The sequence below is a fragment of the Vipera ursinii genome (assembly GCF_947247035.1).
Source record: "Vipera ursinii genome assembly, chromosome: 5".
Lineage (NCBI taxonomy): Eukaryota > Metazoa > Chordata > Lepidosauria > Squamata > Viperidae > Vipera > Vipera ursinii.
In genome coordinates this window covers 76,957,773-76,979,224 of record NC_139518.1, presented here as the reverse complement: position 1 = coordinate 76,979,224, position 21,452 = coordinate 76,957,773, and the positions used below count along the sequence as shown (strand labels likewise).

At 39.3% G+C, this 21,452-nt stretch overlaps 1 protein-coding gene across 1 annotated transcript in view; it reads left to right on the top strand.

The window, feature by feature from the left end:
* PCDH15 (protocadherin related 15) overlaps nt 1-21,452 on the top strand; it is a gene marked incomplete at its 5' end in the record, with an annotated part of 427,034 nt that overhangs the window by 301,677 nt on the left and 103,905 nt on the right. Inside the window, 2 exons of the mRNA XM_083364768.1 lie at nt 12,395-12,504; nt 12,686-12,826. Coding sequence (XP_083220894.1) covers nt 12,395-12,504; nt 12,686-12,826 — 251 coding nt within the window. The remainder of the gene's footprint in view (nt 1-12,394; nt 12,505-12,685; nt 12,827-21,452) is intronic.

Below are 21,452 nucleotides of genomic sequence, written 5' to 3'. Positions count from 1 at the left end.
GCCCCTAGGTCTCTCGTTTGTGGAGTTCCTCAGGGGTCGGTTCTCTCGCCTCTCCTGTTCAACATCTATATGAAACCGCTGGGTGAGATCATTCGTGGTTTTGGAGTTGGGTATCATCAGTATGCCGATGATACCCAACTTTTCTTTTCGACCCCAAACCACCCCAGTGATGCCCTCGCCGTGATGTCCCGTTGCCTGGAGGCGGTTCGGGTCTGGATGGGGAGGAACAGACTTCAACTCAACCCTGACAAGACTGAGTGGCTGTGCATTCCGGCATCCCGGGACATTCAAAATGTTCCATCTCTTTCTATGGGGGGTGAGCTCTTATCCCCCGTGGATAGGGCTCGCAACTTGGGAGTCCTCCTAGATTCACGGCTTACCCTGGAAGATCATATAGTGGCCGTGACTAGGGGGGCTTTCGCCCAGGTTCGCCTGGTGCGCCAGTTGCGGCCCTATCTGAACCGGGACGCCCTGTGTACGGTCACTCATGCGCTCGTGACCTCTCGCCTTGACTACTGTAATGCTCTCTACATGGGGCTTCCCTTGAAGACCACTCGGAGGCTCCAACTGGTGCAGAATGCAGTTCAAGGTGTTGGTTACGATCTTTAAGTCCCTACATGGCATGGGTCCGGGATACCTCAGGGACCACCTGCTGCCGGCATCGATTCCCCTCCGCCCTGTGCGTTCCCACAGAGAGGGCCTCCTCAGGGTGCCGCCAGTCAGGGAATGCCGACTGGTGGCCCCCAGGGGGAGGGCCTTCTCTGTGGGCGCCCCGGCATTATGGAATCAACTGCCGGTGGAGCTCCGGATGGCACCAGACCTCCGAACTTTCCGTCGGGGCCTGAAGACCCACCTGTTTGAAATAGCTGGTCTGGCCTGATGGGGGATTATGGGTTTTTAATTGTTTTTTAAATTTGTATTACTGTTTTAATTGGGCATGGGTTTAATCTTTTTTTTAATTTTTGTATTGTCTTTTTTATATATGCCCTGTGAACCGCCCTGAGTCCCTACCAAGGAGAAGGGCGGTATATAAATCAAATAAACTATAACTATAACTATAACTATAAGAGTGGGGAATGAACTTGTTACATTTAATAGGGGAATAATCACTTCTGGCTTTTTCTGGGAAGATAGTCATAATAAAATCAAAATGTTAACCATGGCCTTCAGTACTTGATTCTCAAAATAGATGAATGTCTCATGGGTTGTGTTATGATATCATCATTTGGTCATTCCCCACACTGACACCTATGAAAACAGATATTTTCCTCCTCTTTAGAATATGTAGCAAATAAAGATCCCTAATGTAATCTTGCTATTACCCTAAATTATCTTACACTTCCATTAATGCAGCTTTACATATTGGTACTTGGAATAGATATTTTCAGGTCAGCAGAATCACACTCCAATAAATAAGAACCGAATTTACACAAGAATGAGTATATAGCTGAAGGTATGATAAGCTGTGACTGTTTATGTTCTGGAATTGTACAGAAATGACTTACTAAAAAATTAAAATATTTCTGCATAAAAATGAAAAAAGAAAGCCTCCTTTGTTCCTTTATTCCATTTTAAAGAATTGTGAGGCCAGATGGAAAATTAGACCTAAAGGAGAAAATATTTTCATTGTTGTTGTTGTTTTATCTTCAGCATAATGGGGATGGCTCCTCATACATCACTTCTCAGGTTTTTAAATTTCTTTTAAGAGCTGTAACTATCAGAGGAGAACGTTGTAATTCCCTTCAAACAAGGCTTCTGGTGTCCAATTGTCTATGATTTTACTTTCCCCATGTTTTTCTTTTGTTGCACTTGTACTTTGGTCTGTGACCGCAAATAAATATATATATATATTCTTCAGCATAAATTCACTTGCACTAGATTATCTTTTTAATAACTTAAAAGTTCAAAAGTGTGCTATTTTTTATTAATTAATGCATAACTTCCCTTGTCCTCTTCTGCAGTTAGAAAGTCATAGTTGACAATCTTGATTTACTAATCTAGGCAATAAATTGCTAACTAAATGTGCAATCAATAATATTATGCATTGCCTGTGGACACATTTAACAGGTGTTTAGGCATTTTATTTTCGAGCACTAAATACAGTAACATATTTCAAATTTTTCCAAGGAGTGTAGTCGATCTTAGGCTGCACTTGGAGAGAGACGCCAATTCTTAAGAAACTTTTTAAAACTTGTTTTTTTTAATAAGAAAGTTGATGATCTTGTCAACTGATGCTGTAGTTTGTTTATTATTTTATTATTTAAATTTATATATAGCTGCCCATCTCATATATATTAACCTGCGCTGTTTACAGAACAATTATAACAGATATGTAAAGAACACTACAACAATTAAAAAAACAATGAACAAACCAATATTAAAAACAAAAGAAACCATCATAATCCCATTCATTCAGACAATCAGTACAGCCATTTGAATTAGCTTTACCCTGCTTTTGTGTTTCCATGGAAAAATTTATGTCTTCAGGGCTTTACAAAAAGCCCGTAGGGTTGTGGCCAACTCAGTCTATGGGGGATGATATCCCTCAGAGCAGGTTCCAGAGCAGAAAAGTACTGCCACAGTGCCTAAAATGGGATGGGATGGGTTAGATATAATTGGGGGTACCCAGTTTATTAAAGGGGGGGTTGATCAGATTTTATGTAGGGTACAGAAAAATTCATTCAGTATATGATGGGTACATCAGAAAGCATCAAGTCATTAAACTACAATAAAACCTTTGTTTTTGTTAGACATCGGAAAAGACAGACATCCTTAGATATAAAGCCTCAAATGGCTAATTTCTGTTTCTTGAAATAGCTAATGGGCAAAGGAATCCTTTTGTCTTTTGTAAAATACGTTGCATCTCCTCCTATCCCACCCAGGTTTGTTTCTTTCAAGCGCTTCAGAATACAGTCCTATTGTTCAGTTGCCTTCACCATTGTTTCTGAAAAGGCTAGTTCAGGGGTCGGCAACCTCGGCTCTTTTATGACTCGTGGACTTCAACTCCCAGAATTCCTGAGCCAGCATAGCTGGCTCAGGAATTCTGGGAGTTGAAGTCCACGAGTCATAAAAGAGCCGAGGTTGCCGACCCCTGGGCTAGTTTCTGTACATCAGAGGAAATGACTTGCCTCCAAAGGAAAACAAAGATTCCAGAACTCAGGGCTTTTTTTCTCATAGAACGCTCAGAACTGCGTTCCGGAACCTTTTTTTTTTTTTTTGCAAAAACCAAAAAAACAAAAACAAACAACCCAGCTCCCTTATTGGTTTTCCTAAGCCTATTGCAGGGCTAGCAATCTTGGCTCTTTTTTATGACTCGTGGACTTCAACTCCCAGAAATCCTGAGCCAGCCACGCTGAGGGGAAAGAGAGAGGTTTCCAAGCTGAGCCAGGCTGGCTCAGGAATTCTGGGAGTTGAAGTCTATGAGTCATACAAGAGCCTGCACTAGAGGAGGACATTAACATTATTTACAGGATTACTTCTTTAGGAACTAAACTTTTAGAATCTAAAACAGCTAATTCAGAAAAGCCAACCGGAAAGAACCTCACATTTTTCATCTGCTTCTGTCTTTTGGAAGGTAAAATTAGATAACAAAATAATCTATTTCTTATGTTAACATCTCTGCAATGAAATCAAAGGTAACAGGAAAGAAATGAGAAACATTTTTCTCAATGTAATATGTCTAATTTAGCTGATTCTAGAAAAAAATAGTATCTTTTGTACACTCTTGAAAACTATTTTGAATCTAAACAATTCTTAAGAATGAAATATTCTTAATTTGGACTTTACTTTTACTGTTTAGACTGTTGTGTGTTTTGAAAAATAGATTATTTAGAATCTAGTTATGTTGCACTTCAGTCTTTAAATAATTAACCTAGTATATACATAACGATATATGATGTTTTCCCTGGTGAGCTTAACATCAATAACAACATTTATTAGAAAGGCTAAAATAATTTCTGGGGGTATTATTTGTATAGTAAAATTTTGGACAAGCAGTGATCATGTTACATATGTGCATAAGCGTAGTCAGTAGCATATGCCTTTTTAAAAATATCAAACATGCAAAGAAAGAAAAATAAGTCCAAAATATCTGTATTACATCCAGAAATGCCAACTTTGCAACCAATATTTTTCATCCATAACTTTGGCACCCTAAGGATACCTGCATACATGCAAATGTTTCTCTGGGATCAGTAACGCAACAGGGATTGCTTTTTCCTTCCAGTAACATATACCTAAAACCAGTTTATTGCATTTGGCAATTGTACTAAAAAAATCTCATTCATTTAATTTGAAATTAAGTGAAAAATTGATTTAAATTATTTTATTAAAACAAATCGCAATTCTTTTATAAAAAGTTGCCTCAAACAAAATGAGTTTGACATACCTGCTCTAGATAGTTGAATGCTCCAAAATAAATTCTAGACCAGGCCTGTACATGCAGCCTACCAAGCACCCTTGGACAGAGTACAGACTTTTTTAAAAAAAAGTAATAAAATCACCACCACTGCCCTGAAAGTCATGTTGCCTAGTGCCTCCATGGCTTACCATGACCACAAGCTCCAACACTGTAGATGCTCCTCTAGTCACCAAAACATTGATTAGCCCACCAGCATTCCTTTGCAGACCACAAAGATTTTTAATTTATCAGTGTTGGCCTTTCCTTTCTACAAGATAATAATAATAATAATAATAATAATAATAATAATAATAATAATAAGAAGAAGAAGAAGAAGAAGAAGAAGAAGAAGAAGAAGAAGAAGAAGAAGAAGAAGAAGAAGAAGAAGAAGAAGAAGAAGAAGAAGAAGAAGAACTAGTAGTTGGAAGGGCCCTTGGAGGTCATCTAGTCCAACCCCCTGCTCAGGCAGGAAATCCTATACCATTTCAGACAAATGGCTGGCCAGTCTCTTCTTAAAAGCTTCCAGTGTTGGAACATTCACTACTTCTGGAGGCAGGTTGTTCCACTGGTTAGTTGTTCTAACTGTCAGGAAATTTCTCCTTAGTTCTAGGTTGCTTCTCTCCTTGACTAGTTTCCATCCGTTGCTTCTTCTCCTGCCTTCAGGCGCTTTGGAGAATAGCTTGACTCCCTCTTCTTTGTGGCAGCCCCTGAGATATTGGAACACTGCTATCATGTCACCCCTCACCCTTCTCTTCATTAAACTACACATACCCAATTCCAGCAACTGTTCCCTATATGTTTTAGCCTCCAGTCCCCCAATCATCTTTGTTGCTCTTCTCTGTACTCTTTCTAGAGTCTCGACATCTTTTTTACATCGTGGTGACCAAAACTGGATGCAATATTCCAGGTGTGGCCTTACCAAGGCATTGTAAAGTGGTATTAGTACTTCACGTGATCTTGATTCTATCCCTCTGTTAATGCAGCCCAGCACTGTGTTGGCTTTTTTGGCAGCTGCAGCACACTGCTGGCTCATATTTAAGTGATTGTCCACTAGGACCCCGAGATCTCTCTCACAGTTACTACTATTGAGCAAGGTACCACCTATACTATACCTGTGCATTTGATTTTTCCTGACTAAATGTAGAACCTTACTTTTTTCACAATTGAATTTCATTTTGTTAGATCGTGCCCAGTGTTCGAGTCTGTCCAGATCCTCCTGTATCTTAAGCCTATCTTCTGGAGTATTGGCTATTCCTGCCAGCTTGGTGTTGTCTGCAAATTTGATGAGTTCCCCATCTATCCCCTCATCCAAATCGTTGATGAAGATGTTGAAGAGCTGCACAGACCTCTTCTAGATTTATCTCTTACCTTTCCGAGTTAACTCCTTGGTCTGTCATTGAGGAAGAATTGACTTTGTAGGGAAGCATATTATCATTTGATGTATACTTAACATATGTTCTACCTTCATTTAGCAATTATATAATATTTGTATGCAATCCACATGGCGAGGTTTGGGGAAGCTTACAATAGAAAAAATATATTTTTAAAATCATAAGATTAAAACATCGCCTGGCCCGCACCACCTCCGCTGCCCGCATTGCGCAGCCCTGCCATATAGAGTGGGCTCTGCTGCTCCCACAGCACCAGCCGCGCCGGCTCTGGCCCCAGGGAGGGGAGCCCGCTGCCAAAACCCTTCACACCTGTGACTGCAGCAGCACTGCCCCCTCCCACCCCCAGCCTCCTGAGCCCGCCAAGGTGAGAGTTCTGGCACCTTTTTTTTTTTAGTAAAAAAGCACTAGTAAAGGTTCCCCCGCACATGTGTGCTAGTCGTTTCCGACTCTAGGGGCCGGTGCTCATCTCCGTTTCAAAGCCAAAGAGCCAGCGCTTGTCCAAGGACGTCTCCGTGGTCATGTGGCCAGCATGACTAGACGCCAAAGGCGCACGGAACGCTGTTACCTTCCCACCGTAGCGGTCCCTATTTTTCTACTTGCATTTTTACGTGCTTTCGAACTGCTAGGTTGGCAGAAAAAAAGCACTGCCTGAACTTAAATCCCAAAATTTTACATAAAGCCATGAGTGCAGAAGAATCCCCAGATTGCATACAGACTTTAGTATAGGGCAAGATTTTTTCGATAACTATGGGATTATTAATAAAAATAATTAATTATGATAATTACAAAGTATTATCTCTTAATAGAATTACAGCTCTGCTGTTCTTTCATATCGATCGCTGGTGTGAAAGTTCATAGATCCTTATCAGAACTTGTCAAAACTAAGGAATCAGATATAAATAATTTTGACATTTTGAGCAAAGACGTATAAATGTTATATTTCAGAAGGAAATTAGAAAAGCTATTAATACTCTTTAAGCAAATGTAAGTGTGTGTGTGTGTGTGTGTGTGTGTGTGTAATCCATCTTATTTATCTAGGGAGAATTTCACTTCATTTCAACCGAGAGAATAATCTTCCATTGTTTATTTACCTTTCAATTCTCACAATATGTAACTACTCAAGTTATTTAAAGAGGGTGGTATACCTTCCCACTTCAGTAATTCTGCTGAATCTGGGATAAAAAATATTTAAACTTGCGGTTTTTACCAAATGATTGCAAAGAGTACACAAAGTTGCATTACACCTGATGTTATTAAGTCCCTCAGAATGAAGCTTGACATTTAAAGATAACAGGCCACGTCAGTGGTTCATTGTAATAAGTACAAAACTCCCTTGTCGTCGCTTTTTAGAGGTAAATACCGCTGAAAAGGTCAAAACTTTGTGAACTAATATGAGAAGTTTGAAGAGGGTCCATAGTGAAAAACCTCACAGCTCTATGGAACATTCTTCGCAAATAATGTCACTCACACTGGGAAAATATGTTTTATTGCAGTGACTTGGCATATCCAGAGACAAAAGCGTGCAAAAATGAAATAGTCTATCTTGAAATATATAGAACTTTATAATAAAATGCATCTTTCCTTTGGTGAACATTGAAACATAGTTTTAATTATGGGGTATCTTTCATAGCATGGAACTGCCACCATAACAGGAAAGGATGACCCACATAATTGTCAAGGTTGCATCAGTTTACAGGAGTTAAACTGATAAATGAAATGTATGGATATCCATAGCTGGTGTTCACTGTCACACAAATAATTGAGTTTTTAATAATGTGTTTTCAAAAGCTGGGAGCAAAAAGGTTGCTCTGTAGATGTGCAAAAAGTTGGGTTTTATTTCATTCACAGTTGGGGACACTCACGAGAATCCTGTGACAATTTATTTTCTTTTATCTTTATTTAAAGGAGAATGCTAAAGCCATAATCAATGAATTCCAGGCACTGCTATATACCGTAACTAGACATAAGACCTATATACAATAGCAATGTTCATGCTATATGTAATATTTATGTCTGACTCCTTCCTTTCCTGCATGACAGTTTTGTGTGGGAGAGCTGATTTCTATCCATCTTTTGGCTTTTTTCAGATGAACTGTATTATTGTTGCACTGAGGATGCAAAAATGAGAACCCAACAGGATTTTAAAGTTTTTCAGCATTTTTTTTCTGCCTTGTATCATTCAATGGGTTCAATTTGGCATCTATCCTGTACTTCTATTATAATTAACTTGGTTCTCAAAAGAGCGAGACTATAAAGAGAAGGGAATGATAAAGCTGTTTTACTTCAGAATTGATGATCAGAACACATTTACAAAAGCAAGGCTTATGCAGTCCTGCTAAAATAAATAAATCCACATAAATAAAAGCAAGTACTTCAAAAAAATTTACAAAAGGGGGCCTTCATTCTAGTTGTGCTTGTAAGAAGCCCTCTTGGAGAATCCAAAAGCTGTTAATGTTTTAAAAGTATAACTGAATCAATTTGGAATGCAACACACAGCTTCCTAATTAAAGATACCTACTTAAATTGCTTGAACTGTAGTGATAACATATTGATTTCAAAACTCTGGCCCTGTGTTCAAATGCTAGTTTATTTATTGCTTAATAATATAGTAATGGTTTGCCTACACCAGGGTTCTCCATCACAAACAAGGCTATTAGAAGTGGAGAAAAACTGTTTCTGTGTCAGTGACAAGATCATTTATTTAGCATAGAACAAGATTGTTAATGCATGCTGAACCAACTAACTCATTCAATGTAAGAATTCAGTTTGCATTTAAAAGCACATCTGTATATTGCTTCTATGCAGTTGCTGTATCAATACTCAGATATTAAAGGCTGGAGCCAAAGAATCACTAAACCTACAGGCCAGAATTAGCAATAAACTTCTGCTGAACCTTTTGATGGGGGAAGTCCTCTCTGTAGCTATTCTCCTAAATAAATGGAAGCTTCAAAGAAGGAAAAGCCATTTGAGCTATAATCTGAAATACAAATACAGTACAATTTCCAAATCAACTGGTGGATTATTTTTACCAACATATTTATACCAATTTCATCCAAAGTTTCAAGACCTCAACAATAAGATTTCACTGAACTTTGAACCTGATTGCATTAGTTGGTGTTGTATGCACTCCCAAACTTGGCTTATGGTCACTCATTCAACACACTCACAGTCCTGGTTGACAGCCACACTCAAATCTCTTTCGACTGAACATTGACGCACAGCCATTTGCAATAAATAAATTTAAATTAACAGCAAAACTTTATTGGTTAGAATGTACATTTGTTCTTTCTCACATACAGGTAATCCTCGACTTGCCGTCACAATTGAGCGCAAAATTTCTGTTGCTAAGCAAAAATTTGTTAAATGAGTTTTGCTCCCCTTTATGACCTTTCTTGCCACAGTTGTTAAGTGAAATACCTCAGTTTTCAGTAACACGGTTGTTAAGTGAATCTGGCTTTCCAATTGGCTTTGCTTGTCAGAAGGACGCAAAAGGCAACCACATGACCCTGGACACTGCAACCATGATATATATGAGTCAGTTGCCAAGCATCCAAATTTTAGTCACGTGACCATGGAAATGCTACAAAGGTCGTAAGTGTGAAAATGTTCATAAGTCACTTTTTTCAGGGCTGTTGTAACTTTGAATGGTCACTAAATGAACTGTTGTAAATCGAGGATGACCTCTATACTTATCCATGTCTTCTCAACTCCAGAAGGCTGTAGGCCAGAGGGACAGGAACCATCAGGTCAGGATCCAAGGGCAACTTAAAGAGTGGGTGGGCCTCAGGACCACTTTATCTCCCAAACTCCTTGTTTTGTTGATTCACAAATCAACTACTCTTCCCTTATTGATTTTTAAGTCTGGCAGCAGTTGATGTGACTTGTGCTCAGGCCCAACGTTTGTTTTGTTGTTGTTTTTTTTTTGCCTTGTTCAGGAGACATTTTTTCCTTAGCAACTTGCCTCTTCTCAGTTCTCCTGAGGGATCTTTTAGACGAGGTTCCTGGCTTTTATCCACCCTGCTTGTGTGCCTGCTTCATCTTAAAGTGTGGTAGCTTCAGCCTAGTCTCACATATGCTCAAGGAAACGAAACCAGTAAAGTCCAATTACATTTGAGTTACAAAGAAAATATGCATTTGGACATTTCTCTGGGCACTTTACTGTACTTCAAATTGTCATATGCTAAATGGGAAAAAAAAATCTCCCAATCAATGGAAGCCGCGGGATTCTCAACGCCTTTAGAAATGTTAGAATGTTAAAGTTATAGGGGCATTATTATTATTCTTTAAAAGGTGCCAAAAGCCAACAAAGATCAAAAGAATGGTTTAAAAGGTTTTTACATTTTTCAAACATTTCATTTAGAAGTACAGACATGGAAAGAGTCAATCTGGTACGTGTGAAAATAACAAATCAGGGAGGGAAAAATGTTTTTAAGATTTGCAGATATGACTTGCTTACAATTAAGAAAAATCATCTGCCATCCCAACCTGAATCCAGTAGGTATTGTTAAGCATATAGCCCACCTGAAAAAATAAGAAAAAAAATCAACTAAATTCCATAGACTGTAAGTGGATATATTGTAATAACTTCCCTGACCATGCCTGTAGATTTAGTCTCAGATGGTTGGAGAATTCAATTATTGTGTCTTGGGATACAAGTCATCATTTATATTGAAGATGCTAGCTTCATTAGGAAGCTTAGTGTGGTATTGTGTGATCTCCATGCAGCATTGAGTTTACAGAGGCTGTCATCAAATATTCACATAGGAACAGGATATTGAGGGGGTGATCAATTTACCTTTCCTCCAGCATGATCACACAATTACAAGGCGAAGTTTGATACAGTATAAATCCCCCTGCAAGAATAAGGTTTCTAAGATAATATACTTCTCAGATTGAATCTTAATAGCTAGCTAGCACAGCTGTTCAGGATGATTAAGAAGTTATGGTGATGGTGTTGAAGCTTCAAGTATCCATTATAAAAATATGAGAGGAATTTGATGGAGGTGGAGTTCATGCTGACTTTTGACACAGATGACACTGAGATGTTTGGAGCTTCATCTGCTATAATTTAATGAGATTCCTTTTTTTGAGTCAACAGCAGTTTTATTCCTGACCATCTCAGCTTATTTGAGTTAACTAGAGTGGTGAGCATCTTTTTGCGTAAATGTACTGTTGGACTTAAAAGAAGCAGTAGTTCCCACCTTCTGAAATCTTCTATGGATACAAAGGATTTCATCAACTATTTCAAGTCATAAAAACAAACTTTTCAGGGCAAAAGTTTTTAGAGAATAAAATATATGCAACTATTGTCATTTTCAGCTATCATCATTGTCACTGTCACACAGTCAGTAGCTTAATTTGCAGTAGCGGTCTCAGTAGCTTAATTTGGGCCTAGTTTGGAAACAGAATCAGACTGAAGATCAGTTTTGCTGGAAAATAGAAAAAAAGGAAGTGTGGCTCTATTTATCTTGCCCAATCTTTCAGCTGCTTTTACAATTGTCAAGCACAGTATCTTTCTAAACTGTGAGCTGAAATTTTCACTTCTACTTACAGGGATAGACACAGAAAATAGCAGTTGTTCCTCTGCACAATGGTGACTATGCCATGAGATGTCTCATAGCAATGGTTGTTCAACAGCTATCTGAACATCCTGGAGTTGGTCATGAAAAGTTTTGGTATCATCAGTAAATGCTCAGCTCTACTTCAGTAGAGAATTAAGAGGATGACTTTGATGGAGACAGAGAAGATCTGTTACCAAGGCAACAAATAGATAATCATTGCAGAAGTCCTGATGAGGAAGGGATCAAATAGTCCCTGAATTCAAATTCAACTGAAGCTAAAAGTTGAGGAGTAACACACTTAGATTTGCAAGATGTAAATAAAAGTAGTTTTAGATCACCTGGCACCTGTTTCTTAGTCTGGACTACCTCATATGATTGACGATGTCTAAACTCAGTGTAAGCAAATTGCCAAATACAATTAAAGAAACTACAGTGCTATTAATTAGGTTTCAGGTTCTGCTTATAACATCAAGCCCCTAAACAATCTGTGATCTCAGAATGTTGTCCGACTACCTTCCCTGTTGCCCATCTTGCATTTATGGATGCAACTTCTCTATGACAGCACCTTTGCTTGGCAGTGCTCTACCCCATGAAATTTGAGAGACACTGGCGTTCTTGGGCTGCCATGAAATAGACTTTATTGTTATTATTTAATGTTTCCATCATCAGAGATCTAATGATCCTAGGAAAACAGCAACAACAATTATGAAAGACTGAATGTATTGTGTCTTCCTACTTGTGCACTTTTCAGAGTCAGCAGACCGGATAGTGGGAGATACCTTGCTAGATTAGATGGATTTTGGCTTTTAAAGTTGAATAGGACTACACTACTTGTTAAACTACTGAATGTGTATTCCACTTATTTGCCATTCACACTGTCAGTGTTAGTTTCTGCAAATGTTGATGCTTTATTCTCATTCCTTTGATTGGTTTCCATGTAGCTTTCAATTTCTACTTCAGTTTCATAGATACATTGAATATTTCAGGACAATTTTGACAATGTGTCCAAAATAAATAACAATCTATTTCAACTAATTCTGTAGGCCCCCACCTGTGCATGAAGGTGCCCCCAAAGGAACCCAAGTGGTTGTGGTAACAGCTGCTGCCTTGAATCAAACAATTATCTATTCCATTGTTTCAGGAAATGAAGATGGTAAGTTAAAGCGGTCTTGTATTTGGTCTCAGTAGAGTATATTTTTAAGGAAGAGGGGGAGGAGGGTGAAATTAAAAAATCCAAAATGGAAAAAAAGTTAATTACATACATGTATAATTTTAAAGAAGCTATTTTATCCATGCCTAAAATGTCTATAACACCTTCTTTTTTTGCATTCTAGGAACGTTTGCCATTAACAATAGAACAGGAGTTATCTCCATTCAAAAATCTCTGGATTATGAAACTGCCAAAAAATATTTGCTTCGGGTGCAAGCAGATTCATTGATAGTAGTCCGTTCTAATTTGCCAGTGCCATCCAAAAGTAAGTTAATTTATCTTTCGTTCTTTCCTTCCTTCCTTACCGAAAATGTGATATCTGTTGTTCTTGTCCTGAAAAAAATTAAATAAAATTAACAAATAAAATTAACTTTTTATTTGATTATACAGTATCTGCTATGCTAAACATAGGGGGTGATAAAGCCTTGAATCAACGAGATAGGAATAAGGTCCACCCTCTTCAAAACTCAGGACAGATGTCATCGTATAATATTGATATAATATGGAAGATCATGAGCAATATATAAAATGTAAAATGAATAAAATATATACATTTTATTTTCATTAAAGATGGAGATATAAGTTCAATGTTAAAAGTTTCTTAGGATTATTCCAGGGGGAAAAAAACATCATTACTGAAGTGAAAAACAAGAATTAAACATTGCAGTTCTTAACAATGGGGTAGAAAGCTATGGAGAGACACCATAATTTCTGAAAACTAGTTGTTCCAGCAATTTCCATGTGGGAGAATGCCTTTATTTTTCCTGCTTCTTGGCAGTTCAGTACTTACAATATGTTTTTATTTATATTTTTTCCTCCCAAAGAAATGAAGGGTAAACAAACGTATCTCAGCACCAAAGCTTATATGGATTAGTTGCGAATTTCAACAACTAATAAGCAAAGCCAGAAGGACCTCGGATTGAATAGATCTAAGACTTAATAACATATACCAATAGAATTTTCAATTTCTATTTCTATCAACATTGAAAATGAAAGTTATACAGCCTTACATTTTCCAAGGATCTCTTCAAGACTTTTGAGGCGTACCTTTCCAACTCTGCAGCTTTTGTTTTTTGGATTGGGATTAGTGTTTAATAACATCTACTGGGGAAAGTCAAAACAGGACAGATAGTTTTCCCAGCATTTGGGGGGGGGGGACACGATGTCATCACATGTGGTCTACAAAAGCTTGAAGAAATGTTATGCTTTAAATCTTGATGTCAATGCAAAAACACCATGACACTTGAGCTAAGTCTTGGGGGTCCATGGCCATGGTCCATTGTAATTAGTTGTTGAAATTCACAAAAAGTATTTAAAGGAGGTCCGTGGTGAAGAAAAGGTTGAGAACCACTGACATAAGGTAACTGGCACTTTTTGATAATCTTAAATAAACATTCTTAGAATTAAATAATAGTGAAATACATTCTGAATTATAAACAGAAATTATCAGAAATGTGTGTGATACTCTGATTTATGAAGATCTACTTGCTTCAACCCAATTACCAAACTCAATGAGCTAAAGTAATAAAACAAAGAATGGTATTTTATAGGTTATTCTATTTTTACACAAAAATATATTGCATTTTTTTCTTTTTAATTTACCTTCCCTACAGAAAAGAAACCGCTTTTGCTTCTTTTCCTTTCGGCTATATAACTTTTAGACCAAACTAATTTGCATATTTCTATTTACCTTCCAGTTTATAGCAGAAGCGAAATGTAATAAAAACTTGGGTTTGTTCTTATATATTCATTACAGAAGAATTGGATTGTCTCCCTTATTGACTGTTGCCCATTATAAACACATTATGCAGTTAATGGGGAATACTTTAATGGAAAAGGCCTTGATTTCAATATGACATTGTTTGTATGCCAGAGGTCCTAGGTCCAATATATGAAACCCTGGAGAATAGTAATTGTAAGTCCTATTGAATTACTAGATGGATCATTCATGTAATTTTGTGTAAAGGAGCTCATACTGTTATAATTTTCTACTATAAAATATGCTTTAAGAATAAAGAGTAAACTTCAAAGAAATAATGATTCAGAGGATGTATTGTAAACAATTGTTTGCGTTAATCCAGTGTTCCATTTGACGTTAAATCATAATAATCATAAACCAAAAGATTACATAATACATCTTGCAGGAACATCAAATATTTGGCTAAATACAACGAACTTCAAAGCAATTAAGATCATTTTTTTTGATGAGGACAAAAAAAACTTCTCGCATTTCATTTTATATTTTTGTTACAAGGGTTTCTCCTAATTTTTTTTAGTTCCTAAATGATGTGGTACAAATAATGGTTAAGATGAAGTGATTGAGTTAAATTATTTTTTAAAAAAAATAACTAACAAATAATACCTTTCATTCCCTTAGAATTGGTAGTTCTTCGAGGGGAAATAAATGTATACAGTATTTGTGTTTCAGTGAATATCTACCTGTATGTTAAGTTTCTTGCCTTCTACTATAGAAGACAAGAAATTTAACATAATTAATATAACAGGGGATCGAGCATTTTAGAAAGTGGGAAGCTTGGAAAAAATATTTATGTCCTGAAACAGCATTAAATAATATAAAACCGTATTCTGAAGCTTCTTCTTTTTTTCTTTATTAGCCAAATTTATACATTCAGAAACTTTAGATAGATAGATAGATAGATAGATAGATAGATAGATAGATAGATAGATAGATAGATAGATCTAGAGTCTCGGGTTTCTTCCCGCGTTCCTTTCATCTTCAGAAAGTTGTGGCGACGTTTCGACGAAATCCCATCCGTCATCATCAGGCCGGAGTGTTCCTCCTGCTGCTTCCAGGAGCAAAGCGTGGTCTGGCTATTCCTTTCCTTGCAACTGCCGGTGGGGCTGTGTTCTGACTGGGTGGAGGCGTGTCTGCTTTCTGATTGGGTGGGGGTGTCCTCTGACTGGGTGGAGGTGTGGTTGTCTTCTGATTGAGTGGAGGCGTGGCTGTCTTCTGATTGGGTGGATGCGTGGTTGTCTTCTGATTGGTTGGAGGCGTGGCTGTCTTCTGATTGGGTGGGGTGTGTTCTGAATGGGTGGGGTTTTTTGTTGTGTTGTAATATCCTGAGTGTTGTGATTTGGTGTCCTGAGGAGTGGGCTGTGTAGTGGCCTCCAGAGCTTTGGTTTGGCTCCGAGTTCGAGGACCTGCTATGTATCTCTGGTATGGGTCAGTCAGGTTCGTGTGTGCGTTCTTCTGCTTGGGTGATGGCACTTTTGCTTGACTTGTTCTGTCTTCTGTGTGGGAGAGTTTTTGTTCTGGGTGTGGATGAGTCTTGCTGGGGGTGGTGGCATTTGGGGTTGTTTGTTGGTTTTTTAAATCCTTGTTTGCTGAAATTCGTTTCTCTATCAATGCTGGTTTCCAAATGGCATGTAGGCGGGAGGTGTCGTCTCGCTTGTTCATACTGTCTGGGTGTTTTTCTATTTCAATGGCTTCTCTGATTATTCTGCTATTGAGATGTTCTATTTTGGCGATTGTTTTTGTACCTTCAAAATTGATGTTGTGTCCCGTAGTGTTTATGTGTTGTACTAGTGAAGATGTGTGATCTTTCTTCTGTACTGAGTTCTTATGTTCTTCTACACGTACCTCTATTCTTCTGTTAGTCTGTCCGATGTATTTGCTGGACAGGAGGCGCATGGGATTTGGTATATGCCCTGGTTTTCCAGTTCTATTTTGTCTTTGGGATTTCTCAGGATGGTTGATATCTTTCTGTCAGTGTTAAATGCGGTTTTGATGTTATGTTTGCGTAGTACTTTACTGATTTTGTCGGTTGTTCCTTTTATATAGGGCAAGATGGCTCGTCCGTTGTTCTGTTCTTCTTCTTGGATGTTTTTCTGTTTCGGAGTCCCCTGCTGAATCATATTGGTGATTTTGTTTTTTTGGAACTTGTTTGCTGTCAATATGTCTGTCAGGGTGTGTAGTTCTGTTTGTATATGTGTTTCATCTGCAAGGCGTCTGGTTCTTGTTATTAGTGTTTTGGCTACTGAATTTATTTGTGCTGGGTGATGATGTGATTGCGCATTGAGGTAACGGTTGGTGTGTGTCTTCTTTCGGTAGACTGTGTGTCCTAGGGTGCCGTTTTGTTTTTTGTATATAAGTACATCCAGGAAAGGTAACTGGTTGTTTGTTTCAATCTCCATGGTGAATTTTATTTTGGGATGTAGGCTGTTCAGGTGTGTTAGGAAGTTTTCTAGCTCCTTTCTTCCGTGGGGCCAGATCACGAAGGTGTCATCCACATATCTGAGCCACAGTTTTGGTTTGTTTGTAGTCTTTTCCAGAGCGTTAGTTTCAAATTCTTCCATGAAAAGGTTGGCGATAACTGGTGATAGAGGGGATCCCATTGGTGCGCCTTCTATTTGTTTGTATCTCTGGCCTCTGTGTATGAAGTATGTGTTTGATAAGCAGTGTTCTGCTAGTTCTATAATATGGTTTGGTGGTTGGTATTTGCTTCTTATTGTTGATAGAGCTTCTTGGACTGGCACCTGGGTGAATAGTGATACCACATCGAAGCTGACTAGCAAGTCTTTTTGGTCTATCTGTAGATTTTTCACTAATTCTATAAAGTGGTATGAGTTTTGGACATATGAAGCTGCCATTTCTGCTTGAGGTTGTAATTGTTTTGCTAGGTATTTAGCTAAGTTTTGTAGTGGTGAGCCTATAGAACTTACTATGGGTCTTAGTGGGATTCCATCTTTGTGTATTTTGGGGAGGCCATATAGTTTTGGGCATCTGGATGACTTCTCCCTAGGAATGATTGTTTGTTGGATTTCTTGGCTTATAGAAGTTGATTTTATCTTTTTCTTGGTGGTCTTTTCCAGATAGGTTGTGGGATCTGTATATATAGGTTTGTATGTAGTTTCTTTGAGTAAGTTGGACAGTTTCTCTTCATAGTCTGATGTGTCCATTACCACTGTAGCATTGCCTTTATCTGCTGGTAGTATGATTATGCTGTTGTCTTTTCTTAGGTTTTGCAATGCTACTTGTTCTTCTTTTGTTAGGTTGCTTTTGGGTGGTTTGCTTGTGCATAGGATGTGGGTGACTTCATGTCTGACTTGGTCTGCTTCATCTGCATTGAGTTTAGTTAAGCTGGTTTCAACTCCACATATGATGGTTTCTGTGGGAATTTTCTTTGGTGCAACAGCGAAGTTGAAACCTTTTGCTAGGACGTTTGTTTCTGCTGTTGTTAGTCTTCTGTGGGAGATGTTATGCACTACTTGTTGTAGATGTTGTTGTGATGTGGTTGTTTGGTTGTTGTAGTTCTCTAATTGTTTGAGTTTCTTTGAATGTCTGTTGTTTTTATAGATGGTCTCTGTTTCTGCTCTCCAAACCGCCAGTTGTTTCACTTTGTCCCATAGTATCGGGTGAATAATGTTGCTGAGTTTGAGATGTAATGTTAGTAGGTCCTTGTTTGTTTGGTCTAATTGAAATCTTTTATTGTGGAGTTCATTTCTTAGTAATGCCATTTCTGTTCTTCTTAGAATGCATTTGGTTGAAGTGGTATTGATGTGGAATTTCAATTTGAAACAATTTGGTCTTATATTTTGGTCTCGACATTGGCATAGGAAAGGTATGTCACTTAGTAATCTTGCTCTTCGTACTTCTGACTTTTCGTAAGTCCTGGTTAGTTGGTAGATGTCCTCCCCGTAGAGGTATGATATTTGTTTTCGTAGATTCTCGCGGGTGTCTGTATGTGTAGATCTAGAGTCTCGGGTTTCTTCCCGCGTTCCTTTCATCTTCAGAAAGTTGTGGCGACGTTTCGACGAAATCCCATCCGTCATCATCAGGCCGGAGTGTTCCTCCTGCTGCTTCCAGGAGCAATGCGTGGTCTGGCTGTTCCTTTCCTTCCAACTGCCGGTGGGGCTGTGTTCTGACTGGGTGGAGGCGTGGCTGCTTTCTGATTGGGTGGGGGTGTCCTCTGACTGGTGGAGGCGTGGTGGAGAAGCCATTGAAATAGAAAAACACCCAGACAGTATGAACAAGCGAGACGACACCTCCCGCCTACATGCCATTTGGAAACCAGCATTGATAGAGAAACGAATTTCAGCAAACAAGGATTTAAAAAACCAACAAACAACCCCAAATGCCACCACCCCAAGCAAGACTCATCCACACCCAGAACAAAAACTCTCCCACACAGAAGACAGAACAAGTCAAGCAAAAGTGCCATCACCCAAGCAGAAGAACGCACACACGAACCTGACTGACCCATACCAGAGATACATAGCAGGTCCTCGAACTCGGAGCCGGGCCAAGGCTCTGGAGGCCACTACACAGCCCACTCCTCAGGACACCAAATCACACCACTCAGGATATTACAACACAACAAAAAACCCCACCCATTCAGAACACACCCCACCCAATCAGAAGACAGCCACGCCTCCAACCAATCAGAAGACAACCACGCATCCACCCAATCAGAAGACAGCCACGCCTCCACTCAATCAGAAGACAACCACGCCTCCACCCAGTCGGAGGACACCCCCACCCAATCAGAAAGCAGCCACGCCTCCACCCAGTCAGAACACAGCCCCACCGGCAGTTGGAAGGAAAGGAACAGCCAGACCACGCATTGCTCCTGGAAGCAGCAGGAGGAACACTCCGGCCTGATGATGACGGATGGGATTTCGTCGAAACGTCGCCACAACTTTTTGAAGATGAAAGGAACGCGGGAAGAAACCCGAGACTCTAGATCTACACATATATACTCGAAGTACGAAGAGCTTCCATTCTGTGTGACCTCACATTCCTACGCAACTGCCGAGATCAAAATTTAATCCCCACATCCTTCCAATTGAAATTCCACTCCAACTCTGCAGCCATCAAACGCATCCTGATAAGAACAGAACTGGCCCTAATCAGAAACGAACTCCACACTAAAAGATTCCTCCTGGACCGAATCAACAGAGACCTCCTCACACTTCACCTCAAACTCAGCAACAAGATCCACCCCACACTTTGGGACAAATTCAAACAAATCGCCGTCTGGAGTGCTGAAACAGAGACTGCCTACAAAACAGACACACACACCAATAAACTCCGAAGACTAAAGGAACGCCAGAAACAAACCCCTCCTCTCCCACAGCAACACATGAAACAAACTGTGCACAACATCTCAGATAGGATTCTCACCAAAGCCGAAACCAACGTCCTGTCTAAAGGATTTAATTTTGCAGTCGCTCCCAAACACATTCCCACGGAAACCATTATATGCGGAGTCGAATCCAGCCTGACCAAAATTAACCCTGATGACGCCAACAAAATCAGACTCGAAGTTACCAACATCCTCTGCACCAACAAACCACCCAAAAGCAACTTACCCAAAGAGGAACAGACAGCACTACTCAACCTAAAAAATGACACCAGCATAATCATCCTGCCAGCAGACAAAGGCAACGCCACGGTGGTAATGAACTCATCTGACTACCACACCAAATTATCCAACCTACTCCGAGACTCCACATACAAACTCCTCAAGACAGATCCCACCACCTACCTGGAAAAAAACCACAAAATCAAAAATAAAAGCCACCCCCATCAGTGAAGAGATCCAGAAAACAATCATTCCCAGAGAAAAATCATCCAGATGTCCTAAGCTCTATGGTCTGCCCAAGATACACAAAGAAGGAACCCCACTCAGACCCATAGTCAGCTCCATAGGCTCACCTCTACAAAATCTAGCCAAATTTCTTGCCAAACAACTACAGCCTTATGCAAATTCCATCACCTCACACGTACAAAACTCATTCCAATTCATGGAGATCATAAGTAAACTAAACTTACAGCCCTGTGACCTACTTGTGAGCTTCGATGTTGTATCCCTCTTCACCCAAGTGCCAATCAAAGAAGCCTTGACAGCTATCCTAAATAAATACAACCCCCCAAAACACATCCTAGATCTGACCAACCACTGCCTATCTAACACATACTTCATCTACAATGGACAAAGATACAAACAAATGGAAGGAGCACCCATGGGATCACCCCTCTCACCTGTCATCACAAACCTCTACATGGAACACTTTGAAACCCTCGCTCTAGAAAAATCCAACCACAAACCCAAACTCTGGCTCAGATACGTAGATGACACCTTCGTAATCTGGCCACACGGCAAAGAAAAACTGGATGACTTCCTCATACACCTCAATAGCCTACACCCCAAAATACAATTCACCATGGAAACAGAAGCTAACAATCAACTTCCCTTCCTTGATGTCTTAGTCTACAAGAAATCCAACGGCTCCCTAGGACACACTATCTACCATAAAAAAACACACACAAACCGCTATCTGAAGGCACTCTCACACCACCACCCAGCACAGATCAACTCCGTAGCCAAGACACTCATCTCCAGAACAAAACAACTAGCTGACGAACAACACCTAAAAACCGAACTACACACTCTCACTAATGTACTAACAGCCAATGGATTCCAAAGAAACATGATTACCAACTTAATCCAAAGAGAGACACCCACAAAAACCCAAGACAGAGAACAAGAAAATGGCAAAGCCCTCCTCCCATACTTAAAAGGGACCACAGACAGAATCAGCAAGGTCCTCCAAAAACACAACATCAAAACAGCATTCTACACAGACAGAAAAATATCCACCATCCTAAGAAACCCCAAGGACATAATTGGCTTAGAAAACCAAGGAGTATACGAAATCCCATGCACCACCTGCCCCACCACATACATCGGACAGACCAACAGAAGAATAAGTGCACGCATTGAAGAGCACAAAAACTCACTCAGAAAGGGAGAACAAACTTCATCCCTGGTCCAACACTTTGAAGCCACGGGACATGAAATTGATTTTAAAAAAAACAAAACTATCGCCAAAATTGAACATTTTAACAACAGAATAATCAGAGAAGC